Source organism: Ursus americanus, chromosome 5 (assembly GCF_024610735.1).
Source record: "Ursus americanus isolate L20-20 chromosome 5, mUrsAme1.1.p, whole genome shotgun sequence".
Lineage (NCBI taxonomy): Eukaryota > Metazoa > Chordata > Mammalia > Carnivora > Ursidae > Ursus > Ursus americanus.
The window spans coordinates 46,322,961-46,342,003 of record NC_142131.1 but is presented as its reverse complement, the minus strand read 5'-3'; the positions used below and the strand labels follow the sequence as shown (position 1 = coordinate 46,342,003).

At 39.5% G+C, this 19,043-nt stretch overlaps 2 protein-coding genes across 5 annotated transcripts in view; one reads left to right on the top strand and one right to left on the bottom strand.

Moving 5' to 3' along the window:
• Positions 1-16,180, bottom strand: part of CDC20B (cell division cycle 20B) — a 36,948-nt gene extending 20,768 nt beyond the window's left edge. Inside the window, exons 1-3 of the mRNA XM_045795019.2 lie at positions 16,118-16,180; positions 15,781-15,843; positions 778-1,006 (exon numbers count right to left, since the gene is read on the bottom strand). Coding sequence (XP_045650975.2) covers positions 778-1,006; positions 15,781-15,843; positions 16,118-16,180 — 355 coding nt within the window. The remainder of the gene's footprint in view (positions 1-777; positions 1,007-15,780; positions 15,844-16,117) is intronic.
• Positions 5,580-14,170, top strand: GPX8 (glutathione peroxidase 8 (putative)). Of its 4 annotated transcripts, XR_006779034.2 has the most exons (5): positions 5,580-5,809; positions 6,365-6,626; positions 9,606-9,777; positions 10,546-10,696; positions 13,020-13,807. XR_006779034.2 is itself a non-coding variant. In XM_045794336.2 (3 exons), the coding sequence occupies exons 1-3, from the start codon at positions 5,606-5,608 to the stop codon at positions 9,767-9,769; spliced, it is 630 nt and encodes a 209-aa protein (XP_045650292.1). In that variant the 5' UTR covers positions 5,580-5,605; the 3' UTR covers positions 9,770-10,226. The 4 variants fall into 4 exon arrangements, 2 of the variants coding, with proteins under 2 accessions (XP_045650292.1, XP_045650295.1); XR_006779035.2 differs by lacking the exon at positions 6,365-6,626 and having other exon boundaries at positions 13,020-14,170; XM_045794336.2 differs by lacking the exons at positions 10,546-10,696; positions 13,020-13,807 and having other exon boundaries at positions 9,606-10,226.
• Positions 16,181-19,043: the final 2,863 nt, after the last annotated feature.

Here is a 19,043-nt window from a genome sequence, read left to right as displayed (position 1 = left end):
CAGGGTCATAAGTGAGCACTGCGTCAGTGGCCTCTGTAGGAAATGCCAAGATTAAAGACCTGACTGCAGCAGCGGCAGAAATGCTTTCTCTCTGCAGGGAAAGAATGTATTTGCACATCTGAAGAAAGGATACAAAGTGTTCCATAGTTTAAGATGATGGAGCAAAGGTATCTGGTTTGCCCAGGCTATGTATGATCATCCTGCCAGGAAATCACTGTGGGATGCTTGTTTCCTAATCATTGGTATCATGAGCAAATCACTTTGCCCCTCCCTCTCTTTTTTATAGAAAGATGCTGTAAGGGTAGTTTGAGATAACAACAGTGAAATACTTTCTAAGTTAAAGTAATAACACAGTCAATGTCATTTGCATCATTATTATTCATATATGTTCTCTTCTCAAGATTGAGAAAGCCCCGTACCAGACTTTTTAACTGCACAGAAAACCCTGTCATGTCATCCGCTAAAACTGGGTATCTTCTATGTTCATATCTCTTGTTCATCAGAGGGGCCAAGGGACCACTGAAAAATCTTATACAGAGAATTGTAATCTTTACAAAAGGAATCATGTACCAATGCAAATCTCAGAAATGCATCTAAAATACAAATCCCACGCCCCCTCCCACCCCCACAGCACCACCTTGGGAATTTCTTATTCAAAGGAAGAAGAAGCACTTGATTAATGTGATACTAGATAGTTTCTAGGAGACAAAGATTCTCTCAGGAATATCTATTTCATTAACGTTTTTTAAATAGCCTCTGCAATGCCTATTATCTCACCTAGAATCAAAGTCTCTTTCTCAGGCGTTATCTTCAGCACGGATGCAGAAGCTTCTGGGAGGTAGGTGGTGGAAAGCTCTTCCCCAAAGGAGCAGGTTTCCAGATCCCTGGTTTGGCTTTGTCGCCATCTTGTGGTAATTGGGCTACTGGCAATGGGAGCCCCCTCCGACAGCCTCTTCACAAAGTTGCTCTTGAAGCTGGAATACGTAGTCTTAACTTCATGAAATACCTATTTAAGATATTAAGGGGAAAAAGCTGTAATTTATGGTAGCCTCAATGATGCAAAAGTAGGTATTCCTTAAAGGAGAATTATAAACAACTCATCTAGTACAAAACAAATTATATATCAGGTTTTTAGCTTTTGTGACCCGAGAGAACGTAATTTTATACATATAAATGTGTGTGTGTGTGTGTGTGTGTGTGTGTGTGTGTACTTAGAGCCTCTGTTCAAGGGTCTCAAGACATATAAAAGCAGCTTAGGGCATAATTGTGTTTACAGTCATTACTATTATATATCAATATAAAATAGGTTGAAATAACCCTATATATTAAACAGACAAAAGGTTTATATAAAATCACAAAATTGCAAATCCGGAAATAAACAGCAAGTTTTTAGTCCAAACTTTTCATTTCACAGATGAGATAACTGAGGCCTAAGTTGCTCAACATTCATCTCATTCCCTCTGAGAAACCCCAGGAGTTTGGTATTTACAGATCCTAAAATGGTGAACCAGGCCATGAATCTACGTGAAATTAAAATGCAAATGACAAATTGGAAATATATTATATTTTCATTTTTTATTTATCTTTCAAAATAATTTATTTATTTGACAGAAAGAGAGATCAAGAGCACAAGCAGAGGGAGAAGCAGGCTCCCAGCTGAGCAAGGAGCACAATGCAGGACTCTATCCCAGGACCCTGGGATCATGACCTGAGCTGAAGGCAGACGCTTAACCAACTGAGCCACCCAGGCATCCTAGAAATATATTATAATTTTAATAAAATGTCAGGCATATTAGATTAATATATTTATGTAAAGGACTCTTGAGAAATTGAGACAAATTTACAAGCCAAATAGAAAAAAAATAGGGCATACGGCCTAAAAAGACAATTCACAAAAGAGATATATAAATGCCCCCAAAATATTCAACCTCACTAGTAATCAAAGAAAGGCTAATTTAAAATAATAACAAGATGCTAGCAATGATTTTTTTTTTTAATGACAAGCCCCAAGTTTGAAGGCTGTAGAAACAAACACTGGCATTCATTGTTGGTGGAGCACAAATGAGTATTTGGAAAGGACAATTTGGCAACATGTGTCAAAAGCCTTCAAATATGTGTATAACCTCTACTGACCCAACGACATCACCTCTAAGAATGTAAGGAAGAAATAAAAAATATGAGCAAAGATGAACACCACCAAAATCTATTGAGTGCTTACACGATATGAACCCATATGTGACAGGTTTACACACGTTCATATTTAATCTTCAGAAACACCTGTGAAGCAGGTCTGTTATTTATTCCCACTTTACCAGTGAAGAAACTGAGGTTTAGAGGTTAAGTGAATTGCTTCAGACCACACGGTGAGTCAGTGGAGATGTTATACCCTAATCTCATCTGTCTGACTCCACAGTCCACACTTCCGGCAGAGAACATGGGGTTATTACTGCAGTATATACGCTCATAGGGGCAAAACGATGGGAAGGACTCAATGTTTACCAATGGAGAACTGACCAGATAGACATCCTTAAAAAGGAATACTCTGCAGCCATTAGAAATTAGGACATACATTAGGGAAATGCAAATCTAAACCACAATGAAGTACCACTTTACACCCACTGGGCCGTCTTTAATCAGACAGATAGACAGACAGACAGATAGCAAACAAACATTAGCTAGAATGTACATTGCTTATGGGTATGTAAAGTGGTACTACGGTGGAAAACAGCAATTCCTAAGCAAATTAAACCTAGAATTACTGTATGATTGAACAATGTCACTGCTAGGTATAGACCCAAGGGAAATGAACACAGGTACTCAAACTCAAACGCAGGTACGTGCATGTTCGTGGTAGCACTATTCCCAACAGCCAGAAAGTAGAAATAACCCAAATGTTCATCAGCAAAGAAATGGACAAGCCAATTGTAGATGATATATGTTTATGTATGTATACATATATATAATTATTTATTCATAAATGATATATCAGCTAAGAAAAATGATCAAGAACTTTCACACCGACAATCTTACACGGTATTGGCAGGTGCGTGTTTCTCTGGCTCATCTCCTGTCACATCCCCCATGCCGTCTCCTCACCTGGGTGCTTTTCCACAAATCTCTACTAGGGTAACTTCTAGGCCGCCTTCACAGCTAGGATCAGCCATTGCGTGAGGAAGGTGTCTCTGACCTTCCCTTCCTCCCCATTCCAGACTGGGTTAGGCAGTCTGTGATAGCCGAATAATTGCGATGGTTAATTCTGTGCGTCAACTTGGCTAAGGGCTGCCCAGAAAGCTGGTGAGACATTTTTTCTGTATGTGGCTGAGAGGGTTTTTCTAGTGGAGATTAGCATTGGAGTCAGGAGGCTGAGTAAAGAGATCCACCCTCACCATTGTGGGTGGGCGTCATCCAATCCACTGGGGGCCCCAATGGCACAAAAAGGCAAAGGAAGGGCAAATTTTCTCTCATCTTGATCTAGGACGTCCATTTTTTCCTGCCCTCAGACATAGGAGCGCCTGGATTCTCAGACCTTCGTATTCCTTGATTTACACCAGCTGCTCCCCAGGTCTCTGGACTTTGGACCCAGAATGAATTACACCACCAGCTTCCCTGGTTCTCCAGCTTATCAGTGGCAGAGTGTGGGACTTTTCAGCCTCCATAACCTCGTGAGCCTCACACGTATGTATTTACGTATATTCCTTTGGTGGTGTTCCTCTAGAGAATCCTAATGCAATAATGATTATTTTTCATTGCACGTGAGGGAGAGCTGATAGCAGTGAAAAGGACTGACAGTATTAGACACCCACCACCAGAATATGAATCAGTAACATAATGAGATGACCTTTTTTTTTTAAGCATTACAAATTTAGGTCTCATTAATGGAAAAACAGTGTCCAAAACAAGAGCGAGGGAACCCCAATTTTCTCTGTGCTGGTCAGGACCCATCTGGAGAACTGTGTCCAGCCTTAGACCTGTTCTGTAAGATGAACAAGCCAGGATTCTAAACCTGAGCTCATTTAGAGGAAAGGGACTGCAGTGACTCGAGGTCAGGGAACACAGCAGTGGAGCAACACGTGAATGGAGTGAAGGCACCGGGGGTATTTAATCTAGAGGAAAGAAGACCCATAAGGACCTATCTTCAAATATTTAAAGGAAGTTCTTTGTGCTGAGTAAAAATTTGCCTCCTCTCTTTCATTGGTCCCGGTCTTGTCATAGCAATACAAAGTAAATGTTTCTTTGTTTCGTACATTGCCTTCCTTTAGATATTTGAAGCAATGGTTTCGCCTCGACTACCCCAAGAGCACACACCACAGACGCAGGGCGCAGAGGCAGAGCTGGCATCAGCCTGAGCACACCCTCTAGAGCCCAAAGATCTCGTGATGGGAAAGGGCACTCCCACAGTTTTTCAGACCTTTCCGTGCGCTTTTTCCTAGCATTTTCTGTAAACACACCATGACCCCAAGAGTCAGGCCCTTAATTTGAAACTTGCTGTGCGTCTTAGGGAAGAGGCTAAGGTGACCCAAGGACTGCAGTCCTCAATTTTCCCTCCATTCCTACCCCTGAAATTTTCAACAGTAAAGTTAGGCCTCCTGTAAGAGGCAATGGCCATGGGAAAATAAAGATTTAAAAAAAAAAAAAAAGAAGAAGCAACTAGATGATGCACCCGAGGAGAGGTGGGTTTGGGGGGTTTCCTTGTTTGTTTTTGCCTTCTTGGTAGAATTGTCTAACTTCATTGTTAAATTCCTGATTTATTATACAGTTCACTATTTTTTCCATCTCCAGGTTGCAGCCCACTGGTGAGCCATGAAATCATTGTCATGGGTCAGAACCAGGCTGTTTTAAAACTGCCAAAGGTGTATCAACATTCAAAGGGGAAGTGTTGTTTAATGAAACTTCTCAGTTATATAGGTCTGCGTCCTGAGTTAAATTGTAAAGTGCATTTCTTACTGGGGGTCATGATCAAAAATTTGAAAAACACTGGACTATAATTTGCTTTATGATAGAGGAGGGTTTTTTTAAAGACTTCATTGTGTTTGATCTGTTTATTTTTACTATATTCACCGGGCATTGCCTTAATTAGATGAGCTAAGACTCAGCAGCCCCTTCACCTATTTCTCTGCCCTTTCCACTTTTCTAGAACTCATGTAGCAAGTTTAATGAGTACGTATAATATTAAATTTCTTCAGGCTATACATCATATTAATAGACCACATTTAATCTACCCTCTGAACTAGTCCTGGGTGGCATTTACCCACGCCCCTACATTTAACCAGTTCCTGGGAGTGCTCAATCCACAGCTTGAGCCCCACAAGGGCACCATCTTCTGGTGAAATATTTTGTCAGGAGAATGTGAAAGAGCTATCAAAAAAGTCCTGATTTTTCTAGCAAAGATTGTAATGGGCATCATAAATACGTTGGAATTCTTTAGCACTCTTAATTTTATCCAGGAGTTCCATTCCTTTCCCCATCTGAGAAAGGTCCTTCTGCTCCTCAGCAGTGAAAGGAGCTAGTCTGTCCTTCTTGGTTTTCCGTTCAAGTGAGCTGGTGTCAAGTTTCAGCTCCTCCTCGAATTCCAGGCTGCTGAGACTTCCCTCTAGAGTCATCCAAAATGGAGCCTCTTACAGCGTACCCTTTAAGATGTTCAGGGTCAAAAGCAAAGGTATTTGCAGTTTTACTATCTATGGTTCTATGCACAGTAATGCTATTTCTTCTACAACTAAAATTCCTAAAACCTAAAATCAACAGCTTTTATACCTTCGAAGTGAAAGATGCGAAAGGAAGAACGGTTTCTCTGGAAAAGTTTAAAGGCAAAGTAAGTTGCATCTTCTGATTTTTTTTTCTGTTTGTTCATGTTCTCTGTTTTAATGGAATCAATTTTTCATTATTAAAGGGTCCTAAGTTAAAATGTAGTCTTCAAAGTAATGTTATAAGTGTATCACTTTAGCCATCACAGTTCTCCTAGTGTATCTTACTTCTAATTGATAAACTCTGACAATCCTGTCTTTGGAGGTGTGCTGAATTAATACTTGAAGTTGTTTAGGAAATTCTTATAGTTAGTAATGAGAATATGGAGGCATTAAAAAATACCAATTCCATAATCTAGAAACATTAAAAAGCACTCTTTTTGATGTTCTTATTATCTTTTATTTAAAAATAAACTTGTATCTGATGCTTTTTTAATGATGGTGATCTTTCAGAGTCTTAATTCATGCATCCAGGTTACGATTTTCAGTAAAATTGGGTATGTCTGAAAATATTGAAATAACTGTCTGCTGCAAAATGGTTTAGGATTTTAACTACTTGCAGAATTTTTTTTAATCTTTTATTTGCTTCACTTTCCGGTTGGATTTTTTTCTTTTTCCGGGAGGTTGCACTAGTTGTAAACGTGGCTAGTGACTGCCAACTCACAGACAGAAATTACTTAGCACTGCAGGAACTGCACAAAGAGTTTGGACCATTCCACTTCAGCGTCTTGGCCTTTCCATGCAATCAGTTCGGAGAATCGGAGCCCCGCCCAAGCAAGGAAGTAGTATCTTTTGCAAGAAATAACTACGGAGTGACGTTCCCCATCTTCCACAAGATTAAGATTCTAGGATCTGAAGCAGACCCTGCATTTAGATTTCTTGTTGGTAAATACCTATCTTGCCTTGCCAATTTAATGTTTTTCATTGCTTTTCATTTTTAAAACAAAGAGAGACTGGGACCATAGTTTTCTATTTCATTTGAAATAGTAGTGGGACATTTTGATAAAAATATCAAAGAGCCAGAATCTCATCTTTTGGAAATTTCTACAAGTTATGCTTCCCTGAAATCAATGTTTTTAACTTCTCAAATGGCAAAATAAGTCTACTCCGATATATTTTATTCCTCATGATCATTTTCCTGAAGAATTTACTTGAAGTGTGGGCATGGCAAATACCTTCACAAAATAGCTTGTGGGGAAATGGGCGTTATTAGCTAGACATATCTTTGTAGTTAATTTTATATTGCCTATCTTGTCTGAGATATTATCTTCAAGGATGAATAATATATCAGTTTTCCAGGTTTTTGCTAAAATTCGTAACAGAATATAAGGAATTTTTTTTGGAGGAGGATGTATTAGGCTATTTCTAAAAGTAGTCTAGCTACAGAAATCTGTTCAAAGATTTTTCCAGGGTCAGTTAGCATAAAGGTAGTGAGCTATAGTGACTAAGGGCATAGGTTTTAGCTCCATTCTCTGGCTTCAAACCCCTGCTCTGTTGCTTTTGCTGTGTGGCTTCAAGTACGTAACTTAACTCCTCTGTGCCTTCTTCCTCATTTGTAAAATGAGACTATCAACAGTACCTACTTCCTAAGATTGTTTGGAGGATTAAGTGTATTAATAGTAAAATATTTATACGCTGCTTATATCGTGCCAAACACTATTCTAAAGGATATTCAGCTAACGTCCTCTCATCTGACTTATTCAAATGATATCCTCAGTCCTGTTTTCACAGAGTTTTGATAAAACTGTGACCTCAGTCAGACAATCAAGCATCTAGTCCAGTAAGTTGGCTAATGATGTTCTATGAAATTTAAGTGTGAAATCAGAATCTTTTAAAAACATTATATTTAATTTCTAGGAAAAAATTAATATAATGCTTAATACCCTGCATAGCAACCAGAGTGATATCTTTTATTTCCTTTCATTCCTTTTATTTGCAGGATACACCGAGGAAAGAAAAACCAGAGCACATATTCTTGTAATCATTTGCAATTACAGCAGCCAAATACGTGGGCATAATTGCTTCCCCTTCATCACTAAAAAAAGCTTCTGAAACTCCACCTACCCCCTGTAACCAAAAAAAAGAAGTGATTTCAGGTTTCACTGGAGTTAGATGAAGCTCCAGAGACAGAGACTCTGAGATCATAGCCACATGAAAATGACACCTTTTAAAACTAGCCAAAATGGCCAGTAACGGATCACACGGTCACAAACAGGGCCACTCTGCACGTGTGGGCAGGTGTCACTAAACAGGGCATCTGGACACGGAGGCACCTGGGGACTGAAGCGCAGCCCCAGCCAGGCATGTGCTGAGGGGGCCGTACCCGCCTGGAAGGGTATCTTTTCCTAAATACACCGGGATGTCAGGTCAGCTAGAGAGAGCTCTGCCCTGATAGGCATTATCTTTAGAGATGCATTTTCCGTTATAGAAAAGGGCAATTTTTCAAAATGATTTTAAGACGGCTTTAATGTAATAATATGATGCTCACACCGCGTCACTGATGCTTGCTCTAATCAGGAATATTCATCTCTAGTAATGAAATAACTAACTGCTTGGCACAGTACCCAAAGTAAAACACACTTAAGTAATCAGGCTGCTTTTTATTTCTTATGTTTAACTTGTGCTCCCTCATTGGTTCTTTTTCCCAGCACAAAGCAAAGTGTTGCACCCCTTAAAACTCAAGGCAGTGTGTTCCTTCTACCTACTTCATCACGGTTTCTGAAGGAAGAGTTAACGCTGGTTATCTCTGCTTGCCTGTCTCAGTTCCCTTCTGAGATCACTGTGTCGGGCTTCTTGTCAGGAGCTCCTGAACCTCACAGTGACTGCCACTCTGGCCCCTTCTCCTTTTCAGGTTCCTCCTTTCCACCAGCCCTTAACTCTGCTGACCTCAGGATTCTGCCACAATCCCCTGGGGCCCTTATTCTGTCCCCGTTCCCTGCATGCGCTCTCTCTCCTAAGCTCCAATGCCCTATATTCAGCTCCCTCCTCTGAGTGGATGTCCCACGTACACCTGAATCCCCTCCTGTACAAAAACGAATTTGTCATCCTCCTCCTAAAATCTGCTTGCTTTTCTATAGGAGTAGGAAGGCCTGTGTATCAGTCCTGGTTCTACTGCTCAGTAGTCTTGAGACCTTGAGTCTAGGACTCCATTTTTCTCATCTGCAAAATACCCACCTCACAGGGTTGCCGTAAAGATTAAATGAAAGGATCCATTTAGAGCAATGAGCACGCATTACTAGGTACATAGTAGACAAGTTATTTATATTTTTTTCTCATGTTAGTCAATAATGCACATCAATTCTGGATAGAGTAAGTGGAAAAAACATCTGCATTTCTTACATAAATTAAGATGTATCAAAAGGACAGCATAATTTCTCAAAATGATTTAACACTGTTTGTTAACTGGAATTAAATAAACACTTAAAAATAAAGAATTCCTTTCCATTTTTGTCTACATAACATGTAACGATATTAAAACCATAGATAACATTTAAGATGAAAAGAATTCCATACATGCCATTACCAAGGACCATTAGAACATCATTTTATCTTTAAAAATGTTAGAAAACTGGAAGTTTTGAATGACGAGGTAAATTTTTTGTTGTTTAGATCAACAGATCCAAAATAAACCACTTTGTTTCATGATTCTAGATCAGTAGAATCATCAGTGAAGTCAGCAAATATATAGAAATATGGTTACTCAGAGCTTGAGTTTTGCCTTGTTTGGGTGTTTTGCTTTTTGTTTTGTTTTTGTCATTCCTAGAACTCAATTCTAAAGTTGTCACTTATACGGTTACTAATAGAAATGACAATCTTAGCAAAAGAATAAAATTATGCTCATGAAAATATATTCTGGTATTTTAGATTCTTCAAAGAAGGAACCGAGGTGGAATTTTTGGAAGTATCTGGTCAACCCTGAGGGCCAAGTTGTGAAGTCCTGGAGGCCAGAGGAACCCATTGAAGTCATCAGGCCTGAGATAGCAGCTCTGATTAGACAAATGATCATAAGAAAGAAAGAGGACCTGTGAACATGGCAGTGAGTCGTTCAGCTGCAGTAGTCGGAATATAGACATGTCCCTTGGGGGGTGGGGTGTCATCTTAAAGACTCTGACAATTAAATGTGGCCCTGAAGAATGGGGTGTTTTGTTTTTAGGATACCTTGCCAGTGAGTGGTAACGAATGTCCCCAGGTCAGAGATGTTACCTAAAGCAAAATAAAGAATAGCTAAAGAATCAAAATGCAATATATTAAATATTTCATCTGACCATACTAAACACTTCAGAATACAGAGTCACCAGTGTGCTTCAATATCCTGTTGTTTGCCTTGACATTTTCCAGGATAGCACTTGATGGAAATGCCAACACACTAGACCACTGTTTGAATTCAAGACACTGTATGTGACTGAAATTTCAGGAGTAACTAATTGTAAATGGCTATTTTTATGTAATAAAATACAAAATAAACATTGAAAAATGTGAAATAGATTCAAATCCTTGTATACTTCTGTTTCATATACAGGATTTTGTTTCTTTAGTTGTTTGAGTACAGGTTCATAGTATATTTTATTATCTCTGCCCAGTCACTGATAAATGGCACTCTCCTAACATTTGAAACAGCCTTCATCACTTTCAGTATTTCTCAACTATTTTCCAGAAGCAACTCAAATTTTATAAATGGAATATTCATAGTTGAATCACAGTCTTTATTTCTGAATGAAAACCCTAAGTGTAAGAAAAAGGCTAGGAGTGTTTGATGATTTAGCTCAAGTCTTTATATGTTAATGTTGGTTGCTCATATATTCAGACTGGATCAGTTACTTGGAAAGAATTCCGTGCCACATCATATTTCCTGGAGGACCTTCTGCTTCAAAGTGTATGTCCAACCACCCACAGCTGGGGATACAGTTTCTGTTAGAGGTCGAGAAGATTTCCAAGGATAGCTTCAAGAATGCCAGGTTAGTGTGTCAGCAAACCTGCTTGTACCCTGTATGACTTCGGGCAAGTCACTTGACTGCTTTTAGGTTTGCTCACCCATAAATTGAGGTCAGACTAAACAAAGAGCCCCTTCTAGCTCTACGAGTCAATGACCATGCTTAACAAGGGGTCTTAAGTGATCAGGAATGGAATCAGTACTAATCTGAATTGTTTCTGAAGAAATAGAAGGCCCCGGACAAGCCTATCTGTCCTTTGCAATTTTGTCCCAAGAGCATAGAAGCAGTTTGAATTCTGAGCCTCTAAGCAAAATTTTGTTCAGGGCAGACTCTCCCAGGTGTTGTTCCCAGAGCATTCTTGCCATATACCACCACTTAGGACAAGTGCCACGGGACTGCTGCAGTGTTTCATGTGCCCACATTAGGGGTATGAGCAGAAGTGTACATGCCAGCCCTGCACAGCCTATGTAGACTCCCCACTGTCAGACAGTCGGTGATGGAGCTACACTGGGGACTGACCAGGACTGCCCTGGTGAATGCAGTTGAGATGTCCATCCTGCCCAAAGTCACGAGTTCTCCAAAGCCATATAAAGTGGGTTTTCAGTTATAGATCTCCAATCCTGGTTGCTTTATTCAACCTACAGCCTCTACTATAGTCAGTGTTTGATTCTCTCCCCTTGGCCTTTGGGGATGCAGGGAAGGCAGGTGGGGATTTGAAAGTGTGCCAAGTAGGTGTCCATTCGGGTTCTGTAACAATTAGGCTCTCTGTGCTAAAAGAGGGTGTGGAGCCATTTGCTGATGTCCTGCTACCCATAACTCCAATGTCTTATGTGAATTCCACCAGGTACGCACATACAGAGAAAAAATTGTAGCTTTCTTGAATTGAGCATATCTTCCCTGTCTCAGCGTCAAAAAGCCTGAGACATAGAGTGCTGTCTAAATTGAGGAGTATATCAGAAAACAGCTGTCATCACATAAAAGGGTATTTAGTTGCCTCTATGACAAAGGGACAAAATCAAATGCATTTAATTATGGTAATTCATTGGCTTGAAGTTTGGTTTATTCAGAAGGTAGGAAGGAGTACTTCATTCTAACTCCTAATCTTCATCTCATGGCACATTATAGCCATAGTGTTGGAAATTGGAATAAATGTGAATTTGTCTGAAATATACCCTGAAAGTCATACTTCATTTTCTAAAATGCTTAATAATTATAGTGTATCCATAGTTATGTAGGTAGGTACCCATATATAATTCCTGGTAATTATGGTATATATAGCATATCCCCAGAGGTGGCTGATAAATAACCATCCCCTCTCGGAGGAAGGGTCCCAGGTGGCAGCACTTGCCAGTGTCCACGGTGTAAACGCTCCCACATGACCAGCTTCCATCTACCAATGGTTTAATAACTGGCATGCCAAGTTTTTGAAAGTTTAACAATCGGTTCTCACAAACCACTATAAGTGGGCTCTGGAACACCAAAATTCTTAAAAATCAGACGTGCTTAGGTTATTATAAGGATCTCCCAAGAGATAAATCTAGAGTGAAAACTTATTATATATTATCTATTTTTATTATAAATTTACTATTTAGCTAGGCTATATGAAAATGTGGAATTACTGAAATACGAAAAGCTGCTAACAATATGCTATTAATCACAGTAAAATCTAATGACTTAACTGGATTGTCTATAGGTAACCTCAAGTAGGAAAACACTACAGTAAAAAATAATAATAATAATGTAGACAGAGCCTCAGAAGAAAAATAAAAACTGTTTTTTGTGTGTCCCAAAACATTAACTGTTTCAGAAGACTACCTTGAACAAACTAAAAAGTCTTTAGTCGTCCCTGTACAAAATATTATATTCATTCATGGTGTTTCTTTGAGAGAAAAATGGTACGTTTGGGTGGAGACAATATAGGGACACTTTGTCCATGTTTATTCCTTACCTGGATTTCATCTTTCCCGTGGAATAATAAAATTCTAATAACTGTCATGCCTAGAAACTAACACTACACTGTTCTCCACTCTTCTCTTCCTTCCTCCTGCTGAACCGTTTACACTTGGGGGGGATGAATGAAGAGTAGCTTTGATGTCCTAAGTGTGGATCCCTCTCTTTCCCTCTTACTCCTATGGAAACCCTGATCTCCTTAAATTCTCTTTATTGCATTCCATCCTTTCCCTCCTTTCTCATCATTTCAGTAATATGGAACAGAAGAACAGCTTTAAATATATCTTGTTTATTGAGTATAAATGTTGGCATTTTATGTCTTGTCCTTTAGTTTAAAAAAAATTAAAACACAAAGGCCAAGCCTTCTAAATTTAGTAGGTTTTATTTTTATCAACAGGTCAGAGGCTTTCCATAAAAAATAACATGTTGAAATTTAACCTTTTAAGAAAAAACAAGATGAAAATATTTATGTGGAAGGGATCCTTAAACAACAACAACAAAAATGCTGAAAATAGAATGATAACGGGCAACAGTGAAAAGACAATGAGACATGAAGGTAGCAAAAATGCATAAAGAACCTAATTATAGGCATCATTCTTCCATGGTTTAAATGTTTAAACTTAAATAAGGTAAGAATAAAAATTGTTGTATCTGTAATTTATAATTCAGTACAGTAGACTGTAATATGTTTCTCACATCTCACTTAGAATATAACTAATTGGTCAGACTGCCAAAGTCAGTTCCATGAACTTGCTGCAAATGTCCACATGAGGACACGTAGGTCACTGTATGTCTGGGACCCAGCACGTACTTGACACTGTTGCATGGGCCAAAATGGCCTTCAAAGAAATCAGAAAATATTTAAAAGCATATTGTACAGTCAATTCTTCCCACTTCACAAGCTAAAACTCATGCTCTACTCCAGATATTTTATGAGTCTGTGACTTCACAGAAAATGAAGTGAATAATAAAGGCAAATCCTGCAAAAGATTCAACCCCATTCAAACCCCAAAATTTCCAATTTTCTTGCTATTTCAAGTGAAAATATTTGAGTTGACTGACTCATCTTGAAAGTTACCTCGATTCTCCCTTCAGCTGGTACATACACATGGTTATAGAGACCTGTTCTAATGTCATATTAAGAAACTGATTATCTAGAGAGAATACTAAAGATTTAGTTGAAAACTTGGAGAAACATTTTAAACTTTCCATTTCAAATTGTCATTGTATTCTAAATTTTACATTAAAAATAAATACATCATTTCACAAATACCTATGTACCCAGGCCTCCAAAAATATTACCTGGGAATTTTTTTTTTAAGATTTTATTTATTTATTTTACAGAGAGAGAGAACAAGCAGGGGAAGCAGGAGATGGAGAGGGAGCCTGCTGAGCAGGGAGCCCGATGAGGGGTTCGACCCCAGGACCCTGGGATCATGACCGAGCCAAAGGCAGACACTTAACCAACTGAGCCACCCAGGTGCCCCTACCTGGGAAATTTTTTAAGGATCAATTGTGTTGGTTTCTTCACCACTTATAAAGCTGTCTATTGTATTGTTATTGAGTAACGAAATAGCAATTACAAGTACTATGGTAACTAGTGCCCTGGTTTATAACAAAAAGTATACACAAGCACACATACACACTCACTAATTACAGAATGAATTCTACGCTGATGTTCATTGTATATGCAATAAGATAGCAGTTGCATGTTAGCTGATACAACTCATATTTTCAACCAGCTAACAATACACTGCCAACCCATCACACACGGGTCACTAGTGCAGCTTGTTAACGAGAAGAATTTATCCAGAAGCAAGTGGCAGGGTAGTTGTGGCTGCCAGATTGACCCAAAGCAGCCAGCTAACAATACACTGCCTACCTGACTCAGGTCACTGCTGCCTGTCATGGCCCATGAAGTCACCGAAGCTACATTCACAATGTGAGACCGTGGCAGAACTGTCATCTTAATAGTCACATAAAAGAAAACTTACAAACAAAACTTGTTCCTCCAAAACCGTCCGAAAATATGAAAACATTATTTTTAAATCTCGAAAACTTAAAAAGGTAAACTTTCAGAATACTTGCCCTTAGCTATTCTAAAGTAAATGCTTGGACATCAAAAAATGGTATTGCAGTACAAGCAAATTAACAAAGTTATACTTAACTGGAGCTTTTCTAATTATTTCTATTTACTGACCAAAAGACCAGTTGTCTGTATTAGGCAGCAAAACATTTAGTAGGAGTCATGGCAATACACAAGCTGGGCAACAAACAAAACCGCAGCTATTCTGGAGGGGAAAAATCAATATTGAAGTATTTAGGGAATTTAAGGACTTAAAACTGTCATTCATTGTCTCCCACTATAAGTAACATTAGTCATTGCATTCTGAAAGGGCCGTTATATGTTTGATTTCTTATGTCACCACTGAAATATTGAAAACTTAAAGGAGATTAAGAAAAATCTGTAAAAAATGTTGATGGGTTTGAAACTAGAATCTATGAGTAAAGTTTAAAGGAATAAGAACAGTTTTGTGTAGAGAGAAGACAAGGTGAATGATGATTATGAGAGATTTAAAGCATATGAGGGCTGTTTATGTGGGGAAAAAGGAAAAAAACTCATCTAGATTTGTTTTATTTTTACGCTGATTACAAGAGAAGCTACAGGCCTTTGGCTTCAGACTTTCAAGGGAAAAAAATACTACATAGGGTCAATTTTAAATTGCCACCCAAAGGACACACCATGGATTATGCCACTTCTCCGATTGTCCACAAGATGGCACCATTTCCATTTCTTCGGGGAGCAAGCTTTCAAATCCACAGTGGCAAGTGCAACTTGCTGTTAAAATCTAACAGCCTGCTAGCAATGCGCTGCCTACCTGACACATCCACTCTTTATCCTTTTCTGTTGAGGCAAAAACTAGAAAGCACCAGTGATGTACAAATGATTACCATTGTCAGGGATCCTCAATTTCTTACAGAAATGGGGGGCGGGCAGTGTATTAATTAGACTCTGTAGTTAGTGATCTCTTAGATTTTTTTTTTTTAATTTTCATATCCTCAGACCAAGCCATACTTCCAACAAATACCTTCTTTAGGAAGAATTATTTTGTTCAAGATCAGAATTAAGAGAACTAGAGCAAGCACTAGACGCTCACCTTGGGAGAACCTGGACTTCTCTTCTGCTTCAGGTCTTTGGCGAGCACCCTCATGACGTTCTCCTTCGAAAATATAGAAAACATATGGAGAGAAAAACTATTTTTAAAAAATCATAATGTTAGGCGTGGAATGTTTCTAGATCCTCAGCTTGTCCAACGGCATTTCCTCTTTTTCTTTAGCAAGCAGGCACCTCCAGAATTCCAAAACACAACTAAATTACACATCTCAAAATGCAGGAGCAGGATTTAGAGTTTTGTGCTACCTCTTGGTCCTGAACAGGTACTAAGAACAGTGCCTTCGACGAGAAGCTCCTGGGAAACAAAGGACGTTACTCACCCATAGCATCTCTTCTTCTGTCCGGACCCTCCGAGGGGCGGTGCGCTCCAGTTTCCACTCCATCTCGGGAGGACTTCCCCCTACCTGGAGTTTGGCCTCCCCTCGATCCGCTCTGATTTTCCCCTCAAGCCTAGGTCTTGGCGCCTAATCGTCAAACTTCTAGAGGTCTCACCCCCAGGACCATCATTTTTCACCCATAACTTTCATTTCCCCCATTCCTCCCACTGCTCCTAGACAGCATTCCCCAGGGTACTGTTTAAAAAGCCGGCGGGGCGGCAGCCGGAGCGGGAATCCCCCTACCCCGTCTCTCATTGGCCAGCGCTATGGTGACGTCAGAGTGCGGGAGGGATTCCCCCAGCGCGCTTCGCCGCGCGCCTCCACCTGCCCGCTGGCCGCCCCGCCCCGCCCCGCCCCGCCGGCGCCTGCTCTTTGTCCGCGGAGGCGCGCGCTGAAGCGCCAAGCTTTGCCGCGAGCCGTGGCGGGCCTGAACTGGGCCAGGCGCCGGGGGCTGTCACACCAGCAGATGAGAGGGTTGGCGGGCGAAGAAGCGGGTTCTGTGAGTTCACGTTCTTTCCATTTTCAAGGGGGGGGGGGAGTTTCGTTATCACGGGGCCTTCTCTCCATTGGTAATATTCACCGTTTGTGTAAACACTGGTCTTAGACGTGTTCTCCCAACGTGTTTATCAGCTCTTGCTCCATTTTTCAGATAGGCAGGAAAACGTGGCAAGATTTCTCTGCTAATGAGAAGGGGGAGCGGTCACATTTAATTCAGTAAGTTCTTCTCTGCGGTAGCCATTTGGAAGTGGTCAGGTTCTCTCACTTGAGCTTTTGAGCTAACTTCCCAAACAAGAGGCTGGTGAGCGAGATCAAAGAGCTGGTGAACGCTGGTGAGAGGAAGCACCTCATGAGGAAAGCTGAGCGGACTGGGGGCTAAGTAATAAAGGAGAGAACGATGTTGCGGGTTAAGGGAGGGGTTTAGAGGGACATGACGAGGAGCCAGATGGGCTGTGCAGCCTTCGCAGCCCCACCTGAGCTGCCAAGGGAGGCTGGCTGTGCCATATGGCAGGAGGGGAAACTGTCTGAGGAACCTCTGACAGACTGGCAACCAGCTTTGCCCTCCCAGTAACCTCCTCCCGACCTTCCCCCATTTGCCACTGGATTGCTTTTGCTTTAATGTAACGTGTGGGTTTGTGCATTTTCCTGGTGGAAGGATTCATAGACATCAGATACTCAAAAGGGCTGATGACTTAAAAACAAAAACAACAACAAAAAAAAACCTAAACCACTTTCCCATTTCCTTCTTACTGAAAGCATCAAGGCTGAGACCCAATCTTGAACCAGTTTTCCATCTCCAATGATAAAGGTTAGGGAAAATGCTGCACAGGGTAACAATCAAATGAGATTTATCAAAATGCTTGATAGCCAAATAACCCATGGATTGAAAGATCTCTAAGTTTCACCCACAAGAATTTTACCTTCCTTGTAGTGCATTCAACTTCCAGTAAATCCTTTCAGCAAACATTGAGGCTAAATAAAGTGAAATATTGGCTGAGAGTCAAATGTATTGTTAATTTAAAGATCAGTTTTGCAAATGCCAGCTAAAATTAGCAGCATATTGGAAATAATATGGAAGACTTTTTGTTCTACTTCTAAGTATCATTTTACATGTACCATTTATTAGAATAGGCACAAATACAGGAGTAATAAAAACCAATTCAGTTAATGAACTTGTAAACCCATATAAGCTGTGATTTTAGAATCCATCTCCTTAGAAATACTAAGAATAGCAAAATACTCTTTTAGAATTTCAATTATCTGGAATACACTCATAAATTCCATTTTAGCTGCTAGTTCCACAACATATCACACAGCCTCCAAATGCCTTTTTTCCCCTAGGTTAAAACAAAAAAAGTAAATGCCAAGTATTTTCCTTTAAAAAGTTATTGTGCATTTAAATATTCATATTGAAATTTAACAGGAATGATGGGAATAGAAAAATTACCATTGGCAAACACCACAGGACTAACTGTTGCAGTCAAGGATCATGAATAGTAAAACTGGTGTACATATGATGAGGGTGTTTGCCTCCTATGATCCAAGGCAAAAAGGAAAATCACAACTTTTCATTGGATAAAGCTGGCAGCCAAGTAATAAATTAACCTCACCATTAAGGACACACTGACATCCTGTGCCTCCTGAAAGGATGCACTGTGGAGGGCACAACATAACTTCTGTGGCATCTTTGCCAAAAAAAAAAAAAAAAGAAAAAACCCGAAAACAACAACCAAAAAAAGCATAACCTGAATAATGAGAAAATACTAAACAAACCAAATTAAAGAACATTCACAAAATAAATGGCCAGCAGTACTCTTCAAAAGTGTCATCATGAAAAAGAGAAATTATCACAGATCAGAAGTACCTATCTAAACATGATAAATGCATTGTGAGATCCTGAATTGAATCCTGAACCAGAGAGGGAAAAAGGACATTTGTTGGATAATTGTAGAAATTTGAATAATATCTGTAGATTAGTTAACAGAGTAATAGTAATGCTTATTTCGTACTTATAATCATTGTGCTATAGTTGTGTTAAATGTTAATGTCTCGGGAAGCTGTGTGAAGGACATAATGAAATTATTTGTACCATTTTTCTAAGTCAAATTATGTCAAAACAAAACTTAAGAATGAAAAACATATTAATTTAATATGTGGCCATATGACTAGAAACATTATGGCACAAGTGTTTAGGAGAAAATAGAAATATCCTGTAAACATTTTATCTTTTTATCAAATAAGGTTTAGGAATAATGTTTAATTCTCAGGTTTATGTGCCTGTGAGTTATTTACTATCTTCAAAATGTTTCCTCTTTGTGAGTGGGTTTTGCAGGCAGATCTGTGATAAAGACAAGGGCTGCAAGGAAGAGTC

Coding starts and splice junctions, on each gene's coding strand:
- GPX8 (XM_045794336.2), top strand. CDS start 5,606: ATGGAGCCTCTTACAGCGTACCCTTTAAGATGTTCAGGGTCAAAAGCA. Junction 5,810..6,364: donor TGGAAAAGTTTAAAGGCAAA/GTAAGTTGCATC, acceptor TTTTTCCGGGAG/GTTGCACTAGTTGTAAACGT. Junction 6,627..9,605: donor TGCATTTAGATTTCTTGTTG/GTAAATACCTAT, acceptor CTGGTATTTTAG/ATTCTTCAAAGAAGGAACCG.